The sequence below is a fragment of the Pecten maximus genome, unplaced genomic scaffold, assembly GCF_902652985.1.
Source record: "Pecten maximus unplaced genomic scaffold, xPecMax1.1, whole genome shotgun sequence".
NCBI lineage: Eukaryota > Metazoa > Mollusca > Bivalvia > Pectinida > Pectinidae > Pecten > Pecten maximus.
Genome location: NW_022982828.1, coordinates 58 through 19,537, shown reverse-complemented (window position 1 = coordinate 19,537; position 19,480 = coordinate 58). Strand labels below are relative to the sequence as shown.

At 38.2% G+C, this 19,480-nt stretch overlaps 1 protein-coding gene across 1 annotated transcript; it reads right to left on the bottom strand.

Moving 5' to 3' along the window:
• Positions 1 to 489: 489 nt before the first annotated feature.
• On the bottom strand, positions 490 to 19,153 carry LOC117320996 (RCC1-like G exchanging factor-like protein; the record flags this gene model as incomplete). The annotated part of the gene is given in 8 exon segments (XM_033875483.1): positions 490 to 574; positions 772 to 823; positions 3,513 to 3,579; positions 5,960 to 6,088; positions 14,210 to 14,339; positions 14,742 to 14,839; positions 15,240 to 15,449; positions 19,018 to 19,153. Coding segments are annotated over 8 exon segments (811 nt in total), but the record flags the coding sequence as incomplete, so codon positions are not given.
• Between the last annotated feature and the right edge of the window lie 327 nt (positions 19,154 to 19,480).

Sequence of the window (19,480 nt, the reverse complement as noted above, 5' to 3'; positions counted from 1 at the left end):
GCAGCGAGGAGGAGAGAGAGAGAGAGAGAGAGAGAGAGAGACAGACAGACAGACAGACACAGAGAGAGACAGAGACAGACAGACAGACAGACAGACAGACAGACAGACAGACAGACAGACAGACAGACAGACAGACAGACAGACAGACAGACAGACAGACAGACAGACAGACAGACAGACAGACAGACAGACAGACAGACAGACAGACAGACAGACAGACAGACAGACAGACAGACAGACAGACAGACAGACAGAGGGGGGGGTCTTATTTAAATGAATATAGATAATGATATAAATAATAAATATCCATTGATGATTATAGATTATCAACTGAATAAACAATTCAAATTAACTATTCCGATGCCAAGCCAATAGCAGAGGATATATATATATATATATAGAGAGAGAGAGAGAGAGAGAGAGAGAGAGAGAGAGAGAGAGAGAGATAGAGAGAGAGAGAGAGAGAGAGAGATATGTTAATTAGCTTACCTGTCTGTCCATCAGCTCCCAAACCACAGCTGTATACCTCTCCTGCCTTTGTCAGAAACAAGGTGTGGTCTTGTCCACAGACAACCTACATCATCATACATATGTGTAGTAACAGTGAAGTTTTTAATGAAACTATATAGATGATCATAATAACTTTGAATACTTATTTAAATTAAATTTTTTAATTAATGATATAACCTGTATGAAAAGGACTGATTCAAAATTTTTCATTACATTTTTTAATAACTTTTTATGTATAATGTATATATATGTTTGACTTACCTTTGTGACATTGTCAGGTAAATCCCTAATCTGTTGTATCTGTGAGCTGTACCTAATAATGAAATGTTTAAAAGTCAATAAAGGATTGTTTTTTTGTATTGTAACAAACTTCAATTTTCAAAATACAAGATGGCTGCCTGTCGTCCATGTTATTTTCCGTTTGGTCTCAAAAATGCAATATGCATAACTAGGCACCGAGGGAAACCTACATATGAAGTTTGAGAACGATCCCTTCATTACTTTCTGATAAATAGCGATAACAAACTTCAATTGTCAAAATCCAAGATGGCTGCCTGTCGGCCATGTTATTTTCCGTTTGGTCTCAAAAATGCAATATGCATAACTAGGCACCAAGAGGAACCTATATATGAAATTTTAGAAAGATCTCTTCAGTACATTCTGAGAAATAGCGATAACAAACTTCAATTGTCAAAATCCAAGATGGCTGCCTGTCGGCCATGTTGTTTTCCAATAGGTCTCAAAATGCTTTATGCATAACTAGGCACCAAGGGAAACATACATATGAAATTTGAGAAAGATCTCTTCAGTACATTCTGAGAAATAGCGATAACAAACTTCAATTGTCAAAATCCAAGATGGCTGCCTGTCGGCCATGTTGTTTTCCGATTGGTCTCAAAATGCAATATGCATAACTTGGTACCAAGGGGAACCTACATATGAAATTTGAGAAAGATCCCTTCAGTACTTTCTGAGAAATAGCAATAACAAACTTCAATTGTCAAAATCCAAGATGGCTGCCTGTCGGCCATGTTGTTTTCCGATTGGTCCCAAAATGCAATATGCATAACTAGGCACCAAGGGGATGCTACATATGAAATGTGAGAAAGATCTCGTCAGTGCATTCTGAGAAATAGCGATAACAAACTTCAATTGTCAAAATCCAAGATGGCTGCCTGTCGGCCATGTTGTTTTTTTGATTGGTCTCAAAATGCAATATGCATAACTTGGTACCAAGGGGAACCTACATATGAAATTTGAGAAAGATCCCTTCAGTACTTTCTGAGAAATAGCAATAACAAACTTCAATTGTCAAAATCCAAGATGGCTGCCTGTCGGCCATGTTGTTTTCCGATTGGTCCCAAAATGCAATATGCATAACTAGGCACCAAGGGGATGCTACATATGAAATTTGAGAAAGATCCCTTCAGTACTTTCTGAGAAATAGCGATAACAAACTTCAATTGTCAAAATCCAAGATGGCTGCCTGTCGGCCATGTTGTTTTTTTGATTGGTCTCAAAATGCGATATGCATAACTAGGCACCAAGGGGAACCTACATATGAAATTTGAGAAAGATCCGTTCAGTACTTTCTGAGAAATAGCAATAACAAACTTCAATTGTCAAAATCCAAGATGGCTGCCTGTCGGCCATGTTGTTTTGCGATTGGTCTCAAAATGCGATATGCATAACTAGGCACCAAGGGGAACCTACATATGAAATTTGAGAAAGATCCCTTCAGTACTTTCTGAGAAATAGCGATAACAAACTTCAATTGTCAAAATCCAAGATGGCTGCCTGTCGGCCATGTTGTTTTCAGATTGGTCTCAAAATGCAATATGCATAACTAGGTACCAAGGGGAACCTACATATGAAATTTGAGAAAGATCCCTTCAGCACTTTCTGAGAAATAGCGATAACAAGAATTGTTTACGGACGGACGGACGGAGGGACGGACGGATGGAGGGACGGACGGATGGAGGGACGGACGGACGGATGGAGGGACGGACGGACGGACGGACGGACGACGGACCACGGACGCAGGGCGATTTGAATAGCCCACCATCTGATGATGGTGGGCTAATAATAATATATCATTACTAACAACAGGCAAAACAGTCATCATACTCCCTAAAATGCTGCGCTTTAAGCAAAAATTAAGTAAAAACTACCATTTCTGGTAGGTCTCATCCAGGGGACATAACCCAAAACCCTCCTCACATGGCCAAACGCTCAAATAATGGCAAAAAAAAAATAAAGAAGAGAAAAATAAGATCCCAAATTTAGTCACCCCTTATGTATCGTGTAATGACCAGTTAAAATTCTTACACCCTGGGGTCCTACTCGCAGGGCTGTCAACATAGCACATCAGTAACACAAACAATGCTGTATCGTCATCACAAAACATCAATAAATAATTACAAAATATTACTCTAGTGAGCCTCTAATATATATTACCATAGAATTTTATCTAACTACAGATCGGTACAAATTCATCATTTACCTTGTCTCCATGTGTCAATTTCTACTCCTTAGATCTCTGTAGGATTTGTCCATGGATTGAATAAACTATGGCTGTGTATTATTATTATTTTTCAAAGTTTTTCATGAAAAGGTATATTTATTTGTATTTCTTAAAATTGTTTAATCGAGTTAGAATTATTGTTTTGTTTGAATGTCAGAGGCTTTTGACCATATCAACTTCACAGTAGCTGTAGTTGCTGTAAATCATATAGATTTTGTGAATACATTATTTAACGACCTTATCTTTTCAGACATATTTTCAAATGCATGAACGCTGATCTGGAAATGACTTCGAATTCGCAAATGATGAGTTATTAGATTGATGGACTCTACAAGAGACCTATATTGTAGCAGATAGCTTGCCTGACATCCAAACTTGTTATTTCCTACAAATAATTGCGAAGGATTTGCATTCGGATAGCAATTTGAAAATAAATCTCACATGAAATTTTGTTTTAACAGTAATAAAGACAACCTACCTGTAAAGTTCTCCCTCTACAATGGTTCTCCCACACTGGCCATATGCATTGTTTCCCAAACTGAAAGCTGTAAAGTCAAAGAAAGAATTTCACATTTTACGACCTACTGTCAAGGACTGATCACACAACTAAGCCAGCCAATCAGCTGATGTTTCCTCTGAACCAAGTCCCTAAAGAAAACGTGTTTCTTAGGTTTGTAGCTGTTTTCCTGAGAAAATAACACATGAAATGGGTACTTTCTATATGTGAGAATAAAGAGTAGGGTCTTGAGATTTGGGAAATCAAAAATCTACACTCCTTCTAAAATTAGAATGACATAGGATTCCAGGTGTAAATAGGTGGGAATTTTCCAGGTGGGGGTTCCCAAGTGTACTGTTAATGTCAGGGTAACTGTCTTTCGAGTACCCGTGTGCTCTTATTTGCCGTCAAACCTATACAATAACAACATTTATCCAATAGAAAAAACTTCAAACTTTAATTTGATATAAATTTCATATCATTTAAAATTCAAATAAGCAAATGAAGGGATGGAGTCACTAGTAATAACATGAAGTAAAATATTTAGTTGTGTGAGTCCGGAAGTCTCCAGTTTTCCAGTTTTAACACCTCGGTATGATATTAGAGAAAGAGCTCGTAGTTTATAAAACTTATGATGATATTTTGTGTACTTTAAAATGAGTTTCATTCTTCTATCATCAATTATATTAATTATCTATCTATTTTACTCCAATCTACCAAATGGGAGGACGCCAATATTATTTAACAGAAACCAAGAAAAGAATAAGTCAAAGAGTACTAAATTTAACAGCATTTAATGAAGGTCAGGGTAACAAATTCTTGGTACACAGTGTTTTTCCTCAATATTTGGGGAAAATCTAATTGAACAAATTGGGAATGTTTTACGTGTAAATTAGGTTAAAAAGTCACTTGTTGATAATTATTTCATAAGTCATGCTTACCAGTTTTATAATGTAAATTTTAGCTTGACAAGAAGGCACACAACAACCTTGACCCTTAACTGTCCTTTTGCTGATCTATTTTGAGCAATATCTGCCATAATTGTTCTGGTTTTTTTTTAGCCCACCATCATCAGATGGTGGGCTATTCAAATCGCCCTCCGTCCGTGGTCCGTGGTCCGTCCATCCCTCCGTCCGTCCCTCCGTCCGTCCGTAAACAATTCTTGTTATCGCTAATCGTCAGAAAGTGCTGAAGGGATCTTTCTCAAATTTCATATGTAGGTTCCCCTTGATGCCTAGTTATGCATAAAGCATTTTGAGACCAATCGGAAAACAACATGGCCGACAGGCAGCCATCTTGGATTTTGACAATTGAAGTTTGTTATCGCTATTTCTCAGAAAGTACTGAAGGGATCTTTCTCAAATTTCATATGTAGGTTCCCCTTGGTCCCTGGTTATGCATAACGCATTTTGAGACCAATAGGAAAACAACATGGCCGACAGGCAGCCATCTTGGATTTTGACATTTGAAATTTGTTATCGCTATTTCTGAGAAAGTACTGAAGGGATCTTTCTCAAATTTCATATGTAGGTTCCCTTTGGTGCTTAGTTATGCATATTGCATTTTGAGACCAATTGGAAAACAACATGGCCGACAGGCAGCCATCTTGGATTTTGACAATTGAAATTTGTTATCGCTATTTCTCAGAAAGTACTGAAGGGATCTTTCTCAAATTTCATATATAGCTTCCCCTTGTTTGAAAAGTACTAGAGGGATGTTTCTCAATTTACACAGATTAGTAAGAGGAAGGGAAAAATAAGAGAAAAGATCAATCTGACATGGAACCTATAAAGATCGTTCAATGGTGGGCGCCAAGATCCCTCTGGGATCTCTTGTTTTAATAAGTTTTAATCTTAGGACATAATGGAAAATTTCAACTTCCTTTTGGGAAAAATAAGGCTAAGATGCACTGGAAATGGGGTCGTTTCAATTGCCACCAAATTATATAGACAGGAAAAACACAGGTACATGACACACTGACTCAGATAATTTAACAAATGTGCTATATAAGGTATTCCAATGACAAGTAGTGAAGGAGACTGACACCAGACAAGCTATTACTTCGATTTAGGTCAGAGGTCAAAATGTAAGTCTGAGTAACCTATTTTTGATGACTGCCTCACATATGTGAATCCATGCCCCATATATGATATTCCGGTGACAAGCATTGAAGTAGATCTAACAAGGATGAGATTATTTCATATAGGTCAAAGGTCAAATATGTAGTTCAGAGTGATACTTCGTCTTACTTAAGTGAAACCCTGTTCCAAGAATGAAAGGTAGTGTTGTTAGGGCCCAGGCAAGGGTGCAGAATGACGGACAGATATAACACAAACCCATAGTTCCTCCAGTCCCCTGTGGAGGATTAATAAAAGGGGCATAACTCAATTTTAAAAACAGAGAACAAAATAACGTAGCTGATGACCAACCTCCTTCATTGTTTGTTAGTAAGATCGTATGGGCACGTCCACAGGCAGCCTGCGTCACACTAGTGGTGTCTGGGTTATCAAACGGAACATCAATCTTTATTGGTTCTATGATGTAATCAAGTCCTTTTCCTGTAACATCACAATGATAATATTATAGTAACAATATCTGTAACTTTGAGGACCAAGGATGTAACAATTATCCTTTGACATTGCTCCCTGGTGGTGCCATGGGGAAGAGTTGGCGTAGCAAGTAGTATTTCAATCGTTTCCAGTTTGTAGTGTGATTAGAAGTTTAAAACCAATATGATAAAAGATGTTATCAATAGCGCAAATGTCATTATTGTCTTTTAGGGGTAAGGGGAAATAACTCCTATTATACTTTGACTTTAAACATATTTATTGTCCAAAATAGGCACGAAGGATTTGGCACAAGTTATGACAACTTATGAAGCCATCTCCTATCAACAAAACATTTTACACAAGTGATGACATAGACATTTACAAAGTCAAAGTTTAAATAAGTCAATTTTACATAATTATGCAAATAGTGATTTAAAGATAGACACAACTTGCATGTTTAAAATCTCTTGCTGGATTTGATGAAAGCCTGCACATGTTCGAACACATAATTATTTACATCCAAAGCCAAGTCTTCATTACCAAAAAGTAACAAATTTAGATTAATTTGTATATTCAAGTAATTTAAAGTATTAAACATATCTGAACGGGCAGTGGAAAAGTATTGACACTCGAAAAGGAAATGGTATGCATTTTCACAAAAATGCCCACATTGTGAGTCTTGAACTAGATTTACATGGAAGAGATCATCTTTAAGGGAGCTACAACGGTGTCTTAGCCTAACATGTATAATGTTTAATTTTCTTTCCCCATAACTATAGAAGCAGGGCTGAGTTTTGGAACATGATTTTGGGAGAGAGCTAATTTAAAAGATGATAGAGGTAGGGATTTGATAACATCATCTAAAGAGTTCCAGTTACTTAATGTAGAAGGTAAGAAAGGTTTGTGTGTTGCAGAAAGTCAATAATTTGGAATCCTGAAGTTTTCCTTGTTTCTTAAATCATATCCAGATAGATAACTACTGGGGGGGGGGGGGGGGGGGGGGGTAATAAATTTGATAGATAGCTTAGAGTCAAATTACAAATCACCTATACTATAGCATGACCTTCATCACTCCCCACCTATACTATAGCATGATCTTCATCTCTCCCCCATCTATACTATAGCATGATCTTCATCTCTCCCCACCTATACTATAGCATGATCTTCATCTCTCCCCCATCTATACTATAGCATGATCTTCATCTCTCCCCCATCTATACTATAGCATGATCTTCATCTCTCCCCACCTATACTATAGCATGATCTTCATCTCTCCCCCATCTATACTATAGCATGATCTTCATCTCTCCCCACCTATACTATAGCATGATCTTCATCTCTCCCCCATCTATACTATAGCATGATCTTCATCTCTCCCCACCTATACTATAGCATGATCTTCATCTCTCCCCCATCTATACTATAGCATGATCTTCATCTCTCCCCCATCTATACTATAGCATGATCTTCATCTCTCCCCACCTATACTATAACATGATCTTTATCCCTCCCCACCTATACTATAGCATTATCTTCATCTATCCCCACCTATACTATAGCATGATCTTCATCTCTCCCCACCTATACTATAGCATTATCTTCATCTATCCCCACCTATACTATAGCATGATCTTCATCTCTCCCCACCTATACTATAGCATGATCTTCATCTCTCCCCCATCTATACTATAGCATTATCTTCGTCTCTCCCCACCTATACTATAGCATGATCTTCATCTCTCCCCCATCTATACTACAGCATGATCTTCATCTCTCCCCACCTATACTATAGCATGATCTTCATCTCTCCCCACCAATACTATAGCATGATCTTCATCTCTCCCCACCTTTACTATAGCATGACCTTCATCACTCCCCACCTATACTATAGCATTATCTTCATCTCTCCCCACCTATACTATAGCATGATCTTCATCTCTCCCCACCAATACTATAGCATGATCTTCATCTCTCCCCACCTATACTATAGCATTATCTTCATCTATCCCCACCTATACTATAGCATGATCTTCATCTCTCCCCACCTATACTATAGCATGATCTTCATCTCTCCCCCATCTATACTATAGCATTATCTTCGTCTCTCCCCACCTATACTATAGCATGATCTTCATCTCTCCCCCACCTATACTATAGCATGGTCTTCATCTCTCCCCACCAATACTACAGCATGATCTTCATCTCTCCCCACCTTTACTATAGCATGATCTTCATCTCTCCCCACCTTTACTATAGCATGATCTTCATCTCTCCCCACCTATACTATAGCATGATCTTCATCTCTCCCCCATCTATACTATAGCATGATCTTCATCTCTCCCCACCAATACTATAACATATCTTCATCTCTCCCCACCTATAATATAGCATGATCTTCATCTCTCCCCACCTATAATATAGCATGATCTTCATCTCTCCCCACCTATACTATAACATGATCTTCATCTCTCCCCACCAATACTATAACATATCTTCATCTCTCCCCACCTATAATATAGCATGATCTTCATCTCTCCCCACCTATAATATAGCATGATCTTCATCTCTCCCCACCTATACTATAACATGATCTTCATCTCTCCCCACCAATACTATAACATGATCTTTATCCCTCCCCACCAATACTACAGCATGATCTTCATCTCTCCCCCATCTATACTATAGCATTATCTTCATCTCTCCCCAACCTATACTATAGCATGATCTTCATCTCTCCCCACCAATACTACAGCATTATCTTCATCTCTCCCCACCTTTACTATAGCATGATCTTCATCTCTCCCCATCTATACTATAGCATGATCTTCATCTCTCCCCCATCTATACTATAGCATGATCTTCATCACTCCCCATCTATACTATAACATGATCTTCATCTCTCTCCACCTATACTATAACATGATCTTCATCTCTCCCCACCTATACTATAGCATGATCTTCATCTCTCCCCCACCTATACTATAGCATGATCTTCATCTCTCCCCACCTATACTATAACATGATCTTCATCTCTCCTCACCTATACTATAACATGATCTTCATCTCTCCCCACCTATACTATAGCATGGTCTTCATCTCTCCCCACCAATACTACAGCATGATCTTCATCTCTCCCCACCTTTACTATAGCATGATCTTCATCTCTCCCCACCTTTACTATAGCATGATCTTCATCTCTCCCCACCTATACTATAGCATGATCTTCATCTCTCCCCCATCTATACTATAGCATGATCTTCATCTCTCCCCACCAATACTATAGCATGACCTTCATCACTCCCCACCTATACTATAGCATGATCTTCATCTCTCCCCCATCTATACTATAGCATGATCTTCATCTCTCCCCACCTATACTATAGCATGATCTTCATCTCTCCCCCATCTATACTATAGCATGATCTTCATCTCTCCCCCATCTATACTATAGCATGATCTTCATCTCTCCCCACCTATACTATAGCATGATCTTCATCTCTCCCCCATCTATACTATAGCATGATCTTCATCTCTCCCCACCTATACTATAGCATGATCTTCATCTCTCCCCCATCTATACTATAGCATGATCTTCATCTCTCCCCACCTATACTATAGCATGATCTTCATCTCTCCCCCATCTATACTATAGCATGATCTTCATCTCTCCCCCATCTATACTATAGCATGATCTTCATCTCTCCCCACCTATACTATAACATGATCTTTATCCCTCCCCACCTATACTATAGCATTATCTTCATCTATCCCCACCTATACTATAGCATGATCTTCATCTCTCCCCACCTATACTATAGCATTATCTTCATCTATCCCCACCTATACTATAGCATGATCTTCATCTCTCCCCACCTATACTATAGCATGATCTTCATCTCTCCCCCATCTATACTATAGCATTATCTTCGTCTCTCCCCACCTATACTATAGCATGATCTTCATCTCTCCCCCATCTATACTACAGCATGATCTTCATCTCTCCCCACCTATACTATAGCATGATCTTCATCTCTCCCCACCAATACTATAGCATGATCTTCATCTCTCCCCACCTTTACTATAGCATGACCTTCATCACTCCCCACCTATACTATAGCATTATCTTCATCTCTCCCCACCTATACTATAGCATGATCTTCATCTCTCCCCACCAATACTATAGCATGATCTTCATCTCTCCCCACCTATACTATAGCATTATCTTCATCTATCCCCACCTATACTATAGCATGATCTTCATCTCTCCCCACCTATACTATAGCATGATCTTCATCTCTCCCCCATCTATACTATAGCATTATCTTCGTCTCTCCCCACCTATACTATAGCATGATCTTCATCTCTCCCCCACCTATACTATAGCATGGTCTTCATCTCTCCCCACCAATACTACAGCATGATCTTCATCTCTCCCCACCTTTACTATAGCATGATCTTCATCTCTCCCCACCTTTACTATAGCATGATCTTCATCTCTCCCCACCTATACTATAGCATGATCTTCATCTCTCCCCCATCTATACTATAGCATGATCTTCATCTCTCCCCACCAATACTATAACATATCTTCATCTCTCCCCACCTATAATATAGCATGATCTTCATCTCTCCCCACCTATAATATAGCATGATCTTCATCTCTCCCCACCTATACTATAACATGATCTTCATCTCTCCCCACCAATACTATAACATATCTTCATCTCTCCCCACCTATAATATAGCATGATCTTCATCTCTCCCCACCTATAATATAGCATGATCTTCATCTCTCCCCACCTATACTATAACATGATCTTCATCTCTCCCCACCAATACTATAACATGATCTTTATCCCTCCCCACCAATACTACAGCATGATCTTCATCTCTCCCCCATCTATACTATAGCATTATCTTCATCTCTCCCCAACCTATACTATAGCATGATCTTCATCTCTCCCCACCAATACTACAGCATTATCTTCATCTCTCCCCACCTTTACTATAGCATGATCTTCATCTCTCCCCATCTATACTATAGCATGATCTTCATCTCTCCCCCATCTATACTATAGCATGATCTTCATCACTCCCCATCTATACTATAACATGATCTTCATCTCTCTCCACCTATACTATAACATGATCTTCATCTCTCCCCACCTATACTATAGCATGATCTTCATCTCTCCCCCACCTATACTATAGCATGATCTTCATCTCTCCCCACCTATACTATAACATGATCTTCATCTCTCCTCACCTATACTATAACATGATCTTCATCTCTCCCCACCTATACTATAGCATGGTCTTCATCTCTCCCCACCAATACTACAGCATGATCTTCATCTCTCCCCACCTTTACTATAGCATGATCTTCATCTCTCCCCACCTTTACTATAGCATGATCTTCATCTCTCCCCACCTATACTATAGCATGATCTTCATCTCTCCCCCATCTATACTATAGCATGATCTTCATCTCTCCCCACCAATACTATAGCATGACCTTCATCACTCCCCACCTATAATATAGCATGATCTTCATCTCTCCCCCATCTATACTATAGCATGATCTTCATCTCTCCCCACCAATAATATAGCATGATCTTCATCTCTCCCCACCTATACTATAACATGATCTTCATCTCTCCCCACCAATACTATAGCATGACCTTCATCACTCCCCACCTATAATATAGCATGATCTTTATCCCTCCCCACCAATACTACAGCATGATCTTCATCTCTCCCCATCTATAATATAGCATTATCTTCATCTCTCCCCCACCTATACTATAGCATGATCTTCATCTCTCCTCACCAATACTACAGCATGATCTTCATCTCTCCCCACCTTTACTATAGCATGATCTTCATCTCTCCCCACCTATACTATAACATGATCTTCATCTCTCCCCACCTATACTATAGCATGATCTTCATCTCTCCCCACCTATACTATAACATGATCTTCATCTCTCCCCACCTTTACTATAGCATGACCTTCATCTCTCCCCACCAATACTACAGCATGATCTTCATCTCTCCCCACCTTTACTATAGCATGATCTTCATCTCTCCCCACCTTTACTATAGCATGATCTTCATCTCTCCCCACCTATACTATAGCATGATGTTCATCTCTCCCCCATCTATACTATAGCATGATCTTCATCTCTCCCCACCAATACTATAACATATCTTCATCTCTCCCCACCTATAATATAGCATGATCTTCATCTCTCCCCACCTATAATATAGCATGATCTTCATCTCTCCCCACCTATACTATAACATGATCTTCATCTCTCCCCACCAATACTATAACATATCTTCATCTCTCCCCACCTATAATATAGCATGATCTTCATCTCTCCCCACCTATAATATAGCATGATCTTCATCTCTCCCCACCTATAATATAGCATGATCTTTATCCCTCCCCACCAATACTACAGCATGATCTTCATCTCTCCCCCATCTATACTATAGCATTATCTTCATCTCTCCCCAACCTATACTATAGCATGATCTTCATCTCTCCCCACCAATACTACAGCATTATCTTCATCTCTCCCCACCTTTACTATAGCATGATCTTCATCTCTCCCCATCTATACTATAGCATGATCTTCATCTCTCCCCCATCTATACTATAGCATGATCTTCATCACTCCCCATCTATACTATAGCATGATCTTCATCTCTCTCCACCTATACTATAACATGATCTTCATCTCTCTCCACCAATACTATAGCATGATCTTCATCTCTCTCCACCTATACTATAGCATGATCTTCATCTCTCTCCACCAATACTATAGCATGATCTTCATCTCTCTCCACCAATACTATAGCATGATCTTCATCTCTCTCCACCTATACTATAACATGATCTTCATCTCTCCCCACCTATACTATAGCATGATCTTCATCTCTCCCCACCTATACTATAGCATGATCTTTATCCCTCCCCACCTATAATATAGCATGATCTTCATCACTCCCCACCTATACTATAACATGATCTTCATCTCTCTCCACCTATACTATAACATGATCTTCATCTCTCCCCACCTATACTATAGCATGATCTTCATCTCTCCCCCACCTATACTATAGCATGATCTTCATCTCTCCCCACCTATACTATAACATGATCTTCATCTCTCCTCACCTATACTATAACATGATCTTCATCTCTCCCCACCTATACTATAGCATGGTCTTCATCTCTCCCCACCAATACTACAGCATGATCTTCATCTCTCCCCACCTTTACTATAGCATGATCTTCATCTCTCCCCACCTTTACTATAGCATGATCTTCATCTCTCCCCACCTATACTATAGCATGATCTTCATCTCTCCCCCATCTATACTATAGCATGATCTTCATCTCTCCCCACCAATACTATAGCATGACCTTCATCACTTCCCACCTATAATATAGCATGATCTTCATCTCTCCCCACCTATACTATAACATGATCTTCATCTCTCCCCACCAATACTATAACATATCTTCATCTCTCCCCACCTATACTATAGCATGATCTTCATCTCTCCCCACCAATACTATAGCATGACCTTCATCACTCCCCACCTATAATATAGCATGATCTTTATCCCTCCCCACCAATACTACAGCATGATCTTCATCTCTCCCCATCTATACTATAGCATTATCTTCATCTCTCCCCACCTTTACTATAGCATGATCTTCATCTCTCCCCACCTATACTATAGCAAGATCTTCATCTCTCCCCCACCTATACTATAGCATGATCTTCATCACTTCCCACCTATAATATAACATGATCTTCATCTCTCCCCAGCTTTACTATAGCATGATCTTCATCTCTCCCCCACCTATACTATAGCATGATCTTCATCACTCCCCACCTATAATATAGCATGATCTTCATCTCTCCCCACCTTTACTATAGCATGATCTTCATCTCTCCCCATCTTTACTATAACATGATCTTCATCTCTCCCCACCTATACTATAACATGATCTGCATCTCTCCCCAGCTTTACTATAGCATGATTTTCATCTCCACCCAAACCTATAGCCTGATTGTCAGGGCCAACATTATGGCTGGATGATATAAGTACCTTTGTCATTATGTATTCTATGAAATCCTATCTGCGAGTTTGTGTTGATCCCAGTTCCAAACACACAATGTTCTTTTCCTTTTTTTCCCAGAAATATAGTAAATCCATATCCACAGGCTGCTTCTGTAACCTAGCAACCAATAACAGACATTTATGATGGTATTAAAGTACATTACCTCTATACTAAGAAGGTTCTACAATTTGTATTTCAGGGTTAAAAGGCTACACAAATTAAGTTTGTTTATGTATCTTTTGATCAAATTTCCGCAGAAATCTTTTTAAATCTATAAAACTATTTCTTTATAAATATTTTACTGGAGAACAATACTCTGCTAAGCCTTGTGTCAAACTTCAAACTCCTACCCTCGAGTAAAGTGGGCCAAGATTGCAATATAATGTACTTTAATTAAGATTAGACAGAGGTTTATCAGTGAAATAAAAATATAATCTCTCTTGTTTTGCAATATAGTATATCTTTTGTTGAGAAATGGGAGACAACTGATACCAGTGGTTGGAAAAGTCACTTGCATACCTTGATATCATAATTGTCAAAGAATTTAAGCCGTGCTGGTCTCCTCATACACTGCATGAAACTCTGTCCTTTTGCTGGCTTAAGGTACGATGATATACCTGAAATATAAAAATCCTTGGAATTGACAGTATGCAGGGGTGAGATTCGTGCCTTTCCAAAAAAGGAGGAAAGTACATAACGAGGAAAAACACTAACCCTACCTGCAAAAACATCATTTTGGGGCTTTTCAGACTGATTCCAACAGTTTTTATTTTTTGGAAACTGAGTCAAAAAAGAGGAAATCCTCTGAAAAGAGGAAAAATCTCATCCCTGATTATGCTAGATTGACATTTTTAGAATGGTTTACTTTGATAAGATTTTAAAAGAAAAAGTAGCAGCCAATATCTGTACCCAACTCCCTGGCTAAACAAATCAATATTTCGAATGGAACTAGTAAATAACTGGAACACTATCTAAATTTTACTTTTTCTGGTGAACTTATGACCTGGGTTTACTTACCAAGAGACCCTGTAGTCGCACAGCCCCATACATACAGTCTCTCTGTAGGCTTAGCATTGTCTCTCACATATTGAAATACTTGTTCTTTCCTTTCCTCAATGACCTGCGCTCTTTTCTTCCAGCTCTTCATGTATCGTTTCTGCATACGTGAGAAATCTTCCAGTGTGGATGAGGTTAGGACTGAGCATCTCCTACACAACATGGTGGTACCTAAAATATGATACACACGTTTTAGCCCACTATCACCACAAATATCCCCATTAAGTGTCGGTGTTGGTGTCAGAGTCGAGTTTACCCGACAGCTTGTCCCCAAATTTGTTAGTCTGAGTTTCCTCTAGGCCCTAGCAGACATGGTCTCAGGACCATAGGAAACTCTGGCTACAAGTTTGTCTGCAGTGGTGAAAAACGGCCAGATGACAGCTGCTCCATTCACGCCCCGCAACAGGAGCATTGTCCCGACTAATCTTGATATAAAGAAAGACCAAGATGCATCACAAAAAGATCCAATTAACTTTCAACGATGCCAACTCATTGATTCAGTGATGCTGCTAGCTACCATTACATCCAAGATAATCTGTAATGGTCAATCAATTTAACACTATAGAGTTCATAAAGTTTGGTTTGATATTAATCTACTAGTCCCTGTTAACATAAGGTACAGACGTCAATGGGTTTGCAATGTTAAGTTTTGTTTAAACTTGTTATAACCTAAGTTAATAACAAAAATCAGAAGAGAAAATTCTCCCTAAGGAGAAATTCTCCAAGAACCAAAGTCCTGCATGCAGAGTTCAAAAAGATGCTTTGTTTCATCACTTGGTTCCAGGAGGATCCATAGTAGATACAGAGGCCTCTTAAACAATCCAGGTAAATAACAAAATAAAAAGAAGAGTGCCAACTCCTGAATCCAGGTATCTAAATGTTGTATTGAACAAATTCTTTTTATTTTGTTAAGTTAATAATAGAATAAGAAGATAAGGTCATACGTTGGCCACGAAATGTTTGACCACCGGCGGGTGTTTTTATAGTGTCATCGCAACGAAATGACAAAACTGAACATGTTGTCATGATCCACAAATGGATAATAAGAGCGCAGCTCTTACGCGGCCGAAGGCCGCGTAGAGCGAAGCTCTACTAACCATAACACGTGTGTAAGCAATACAGTCCAATACAATCCTATACCCCTTGGACTTTGAAATTGTGTCCCGCGGGAAAAGTCTCGCGCCTCCATGCAGGCAGCCATGTTTTAATTCTCGTTACCTGTATGGTGAGACTTGATCCATTTCTTTCTGATCGACATACCTCACCGATATTCACTAAAAATTACCTCATTCTTTACATATTGATATAAAAACTGCCTAACCGCCGGTATACCGACTATCTTCCATTTCTGTTATGACTGATGACATGAATGTAATCGGCGAATTTGATTGGATGAAAATATTTGGTTTGTTACCAAAAATAGGAACGCTAAGTGCAGACGACTAAATTGTGATGCGCTTGAACTGCCATTGTCGCAAAAATAAATTTTATGATAGAATGGAAATTTTAAAACACTTAGATACATTCTATACTTTTATTTTTACTTTGCACACTAAATTTCCTGTCGCAGACGACAATATTCGCCAGACGACTGCAGGTTAACCCAGCGTCATAGAAATCTACGTCGGGCCTATCCCATAGCATATCAAGTGTAGTAAGTTCATGCAAGGTGTCTATATACACGTACATGTAAACAAAATGGAGTTTTAACTTACAATCAATACAGTTTAAATCAATAATAACAACAATTATTTTGCCAAATTTATCAGGAGAAATGGCATAGAATTCTAGTAGAAAATATTCACTTTCAAAGCTTAAAATTTTTAGACTAACTTTACTGCCGATCGCGCGGACGGCTGGAGATTAAGCTTACAATGCGTGTAGCTAGTCTATAAGATATGTAGGACCTATGTACTGTACGTAAAGATGAAAATTCACGTGATCATTTGCCCAGAATAGACTATTGTCGAAAAAAATATTTGTAATTTTCACTTTTAAAAGTTGAATTTAAAATAATAACAAGGCCTCCCTTTTAATTTGAAAAAAAAATGCAATGTAGGCTAGATGTTTGATCTAATTAGAGGTAGATTATGAAATAAAGCCAGTCTGTCTTAAACTTAAAACCGGGTATAATATTAATTCTAAATTCAAGCAGGCAGATTTAAACATGTAAATATTCATTGTGTGTTTACTAGACTTTTTTGGCGCCAATTGCCTGTTTTTACTACTCAGGAAATCTGGTGTGACCTTGTGATTCAAGACCTACAACACAGCACTTCAACACATCTACATTCAATTATGTCATGTAACATTCAGAAAATAAGGAAGTACATGAGTAAAAAAGAAAAAGCTCTGGAAGACAAGACCATCAAACATCGCCTTGTATTCATTACAGACAGCAAGGGCCGATATTTACAAAAGCAATTGGTGAACCTCAGCACAAAAGATATCAATATTAAATGGTTCTATGTAAGTGGGAGGAGGTCAGTTGATGGTCTAAAATGTATAACAGACAACTTACCATATCTAACAACTTGTCCTACTCAAATTATCTATTGGCATGGGACTTGTGATGTTACCCTTAAGAGAGACAGATTCATTTTTACCAGGTATCAAAGTCTTAATGCTCTAGAGAAAGATACTAGAGAAGTCTTTCAACAGCTGAAGGCCATTTCATCCAGCTCGCCGAATTTGAAAATTGGTGTACTTGAGATACCCCCAATATCTATCGTTAAGTGGAACCGCCTTAAAGATTATGTACATTGGGAGGCCCAATCAGAGCAAAAGGATGACGAATCTGTTAACAAGCATATCAATGTCTACAATTCCATAGTGCGTGAGTACAACTCTGAGCTAGGATTCCATTCACCCAAGTTTGTATGTGACCTTGAAAGATCAAGAAAAAATGGAAACCGCAATGGACAGGAGCACGGATGTCGCTATTCATACAATTTCAATCTACTCTCTGATGGAGTTCACCCAACAGAGGAAGTGGCTCAATATTGGCTTTTACGAATCTTGGAACACTGTGAATAAATTCTTCATCTTTTTTTAAACAGTATTAAGGTTAGTAAGTGAAGGTGTGGATTGCCTCATCTCACTGAAAGTCTTCAATACAAGAATATTCTTTTTTTTTTTAATAATTTATAAATCATTCCAAACTATTCAAATACACCAGTACCAGTTTTAGCAATTAATGTGATATCATGTGAATTTATGAACTAATGGTAACTCCACTATGTCATCACCTCCACTATGTCTTGACACCTTGCATGAACTAAACTGTTATATACATCATGATAGACCCATGTATACTGTCGACGGACTCATCATCATGAATCAGAAACCATTACATAAGTACTGTAAGTATTTCAACAGAATCATTGAATTTGTTGTTATATCAGTTCAATCACAGGAGTTTGACGACTTGTTTTGATCATGAATTAAATATAATGTAACAAACCAAACCATTTTAATAAGTAGAAAATGTCACACTCCTGTTACTAGTGTTAATGTTATTACTAATATCGTTACTAAGTTTGTGTCATTAATTATAACTAGCTGCGCTCTCCCAAGGCTTTGCCTTCATTCATATTATTGAAATTATAACGGGCCAAACAGTCATTACCACAAATCTTCGAGCGGAACTTAGGCAGCAGCAAACAAGAAAACACTGTGGACCTTACTCTCAACCTTTACACAATATATTAAATGAGAAGAAAATGTGACAAATACTTACTCCCAACTACAGCCCCTTTTACATAAGATGACAAATTCATTTGGAAGAAAACGGACCCAAACAATCCTTGAAAGCTACTTTTAAAAATCGTGTTCACATGGGCGCCGCCATCTTGGTTGAACTAAAATCGGAAATGTAACGGTAAATAATTCCGTTTTTTTTAAACGATCAAAAATTGAAACATAATAAACATTAATAAACGATTGATAATGGTGGACGACTAGTTGACCAGTTTCACTAATAATATAATTGAATATTAAATATCGATAGTCTAGACATACTGTACAGTACAGCATTGAACTAGATCAGAGATCGATGGGCATTAGTAGCCTAAACTGTTTTAATATAAATATATATAAATATATATGTATCTATTTATTTGGAATGGTGCGTAGTTATCAGTATTTTTTCAGGAAAAGAGTCCACTATATAATATTTTTTGGTCTTCTAAAGAATCAGGAAA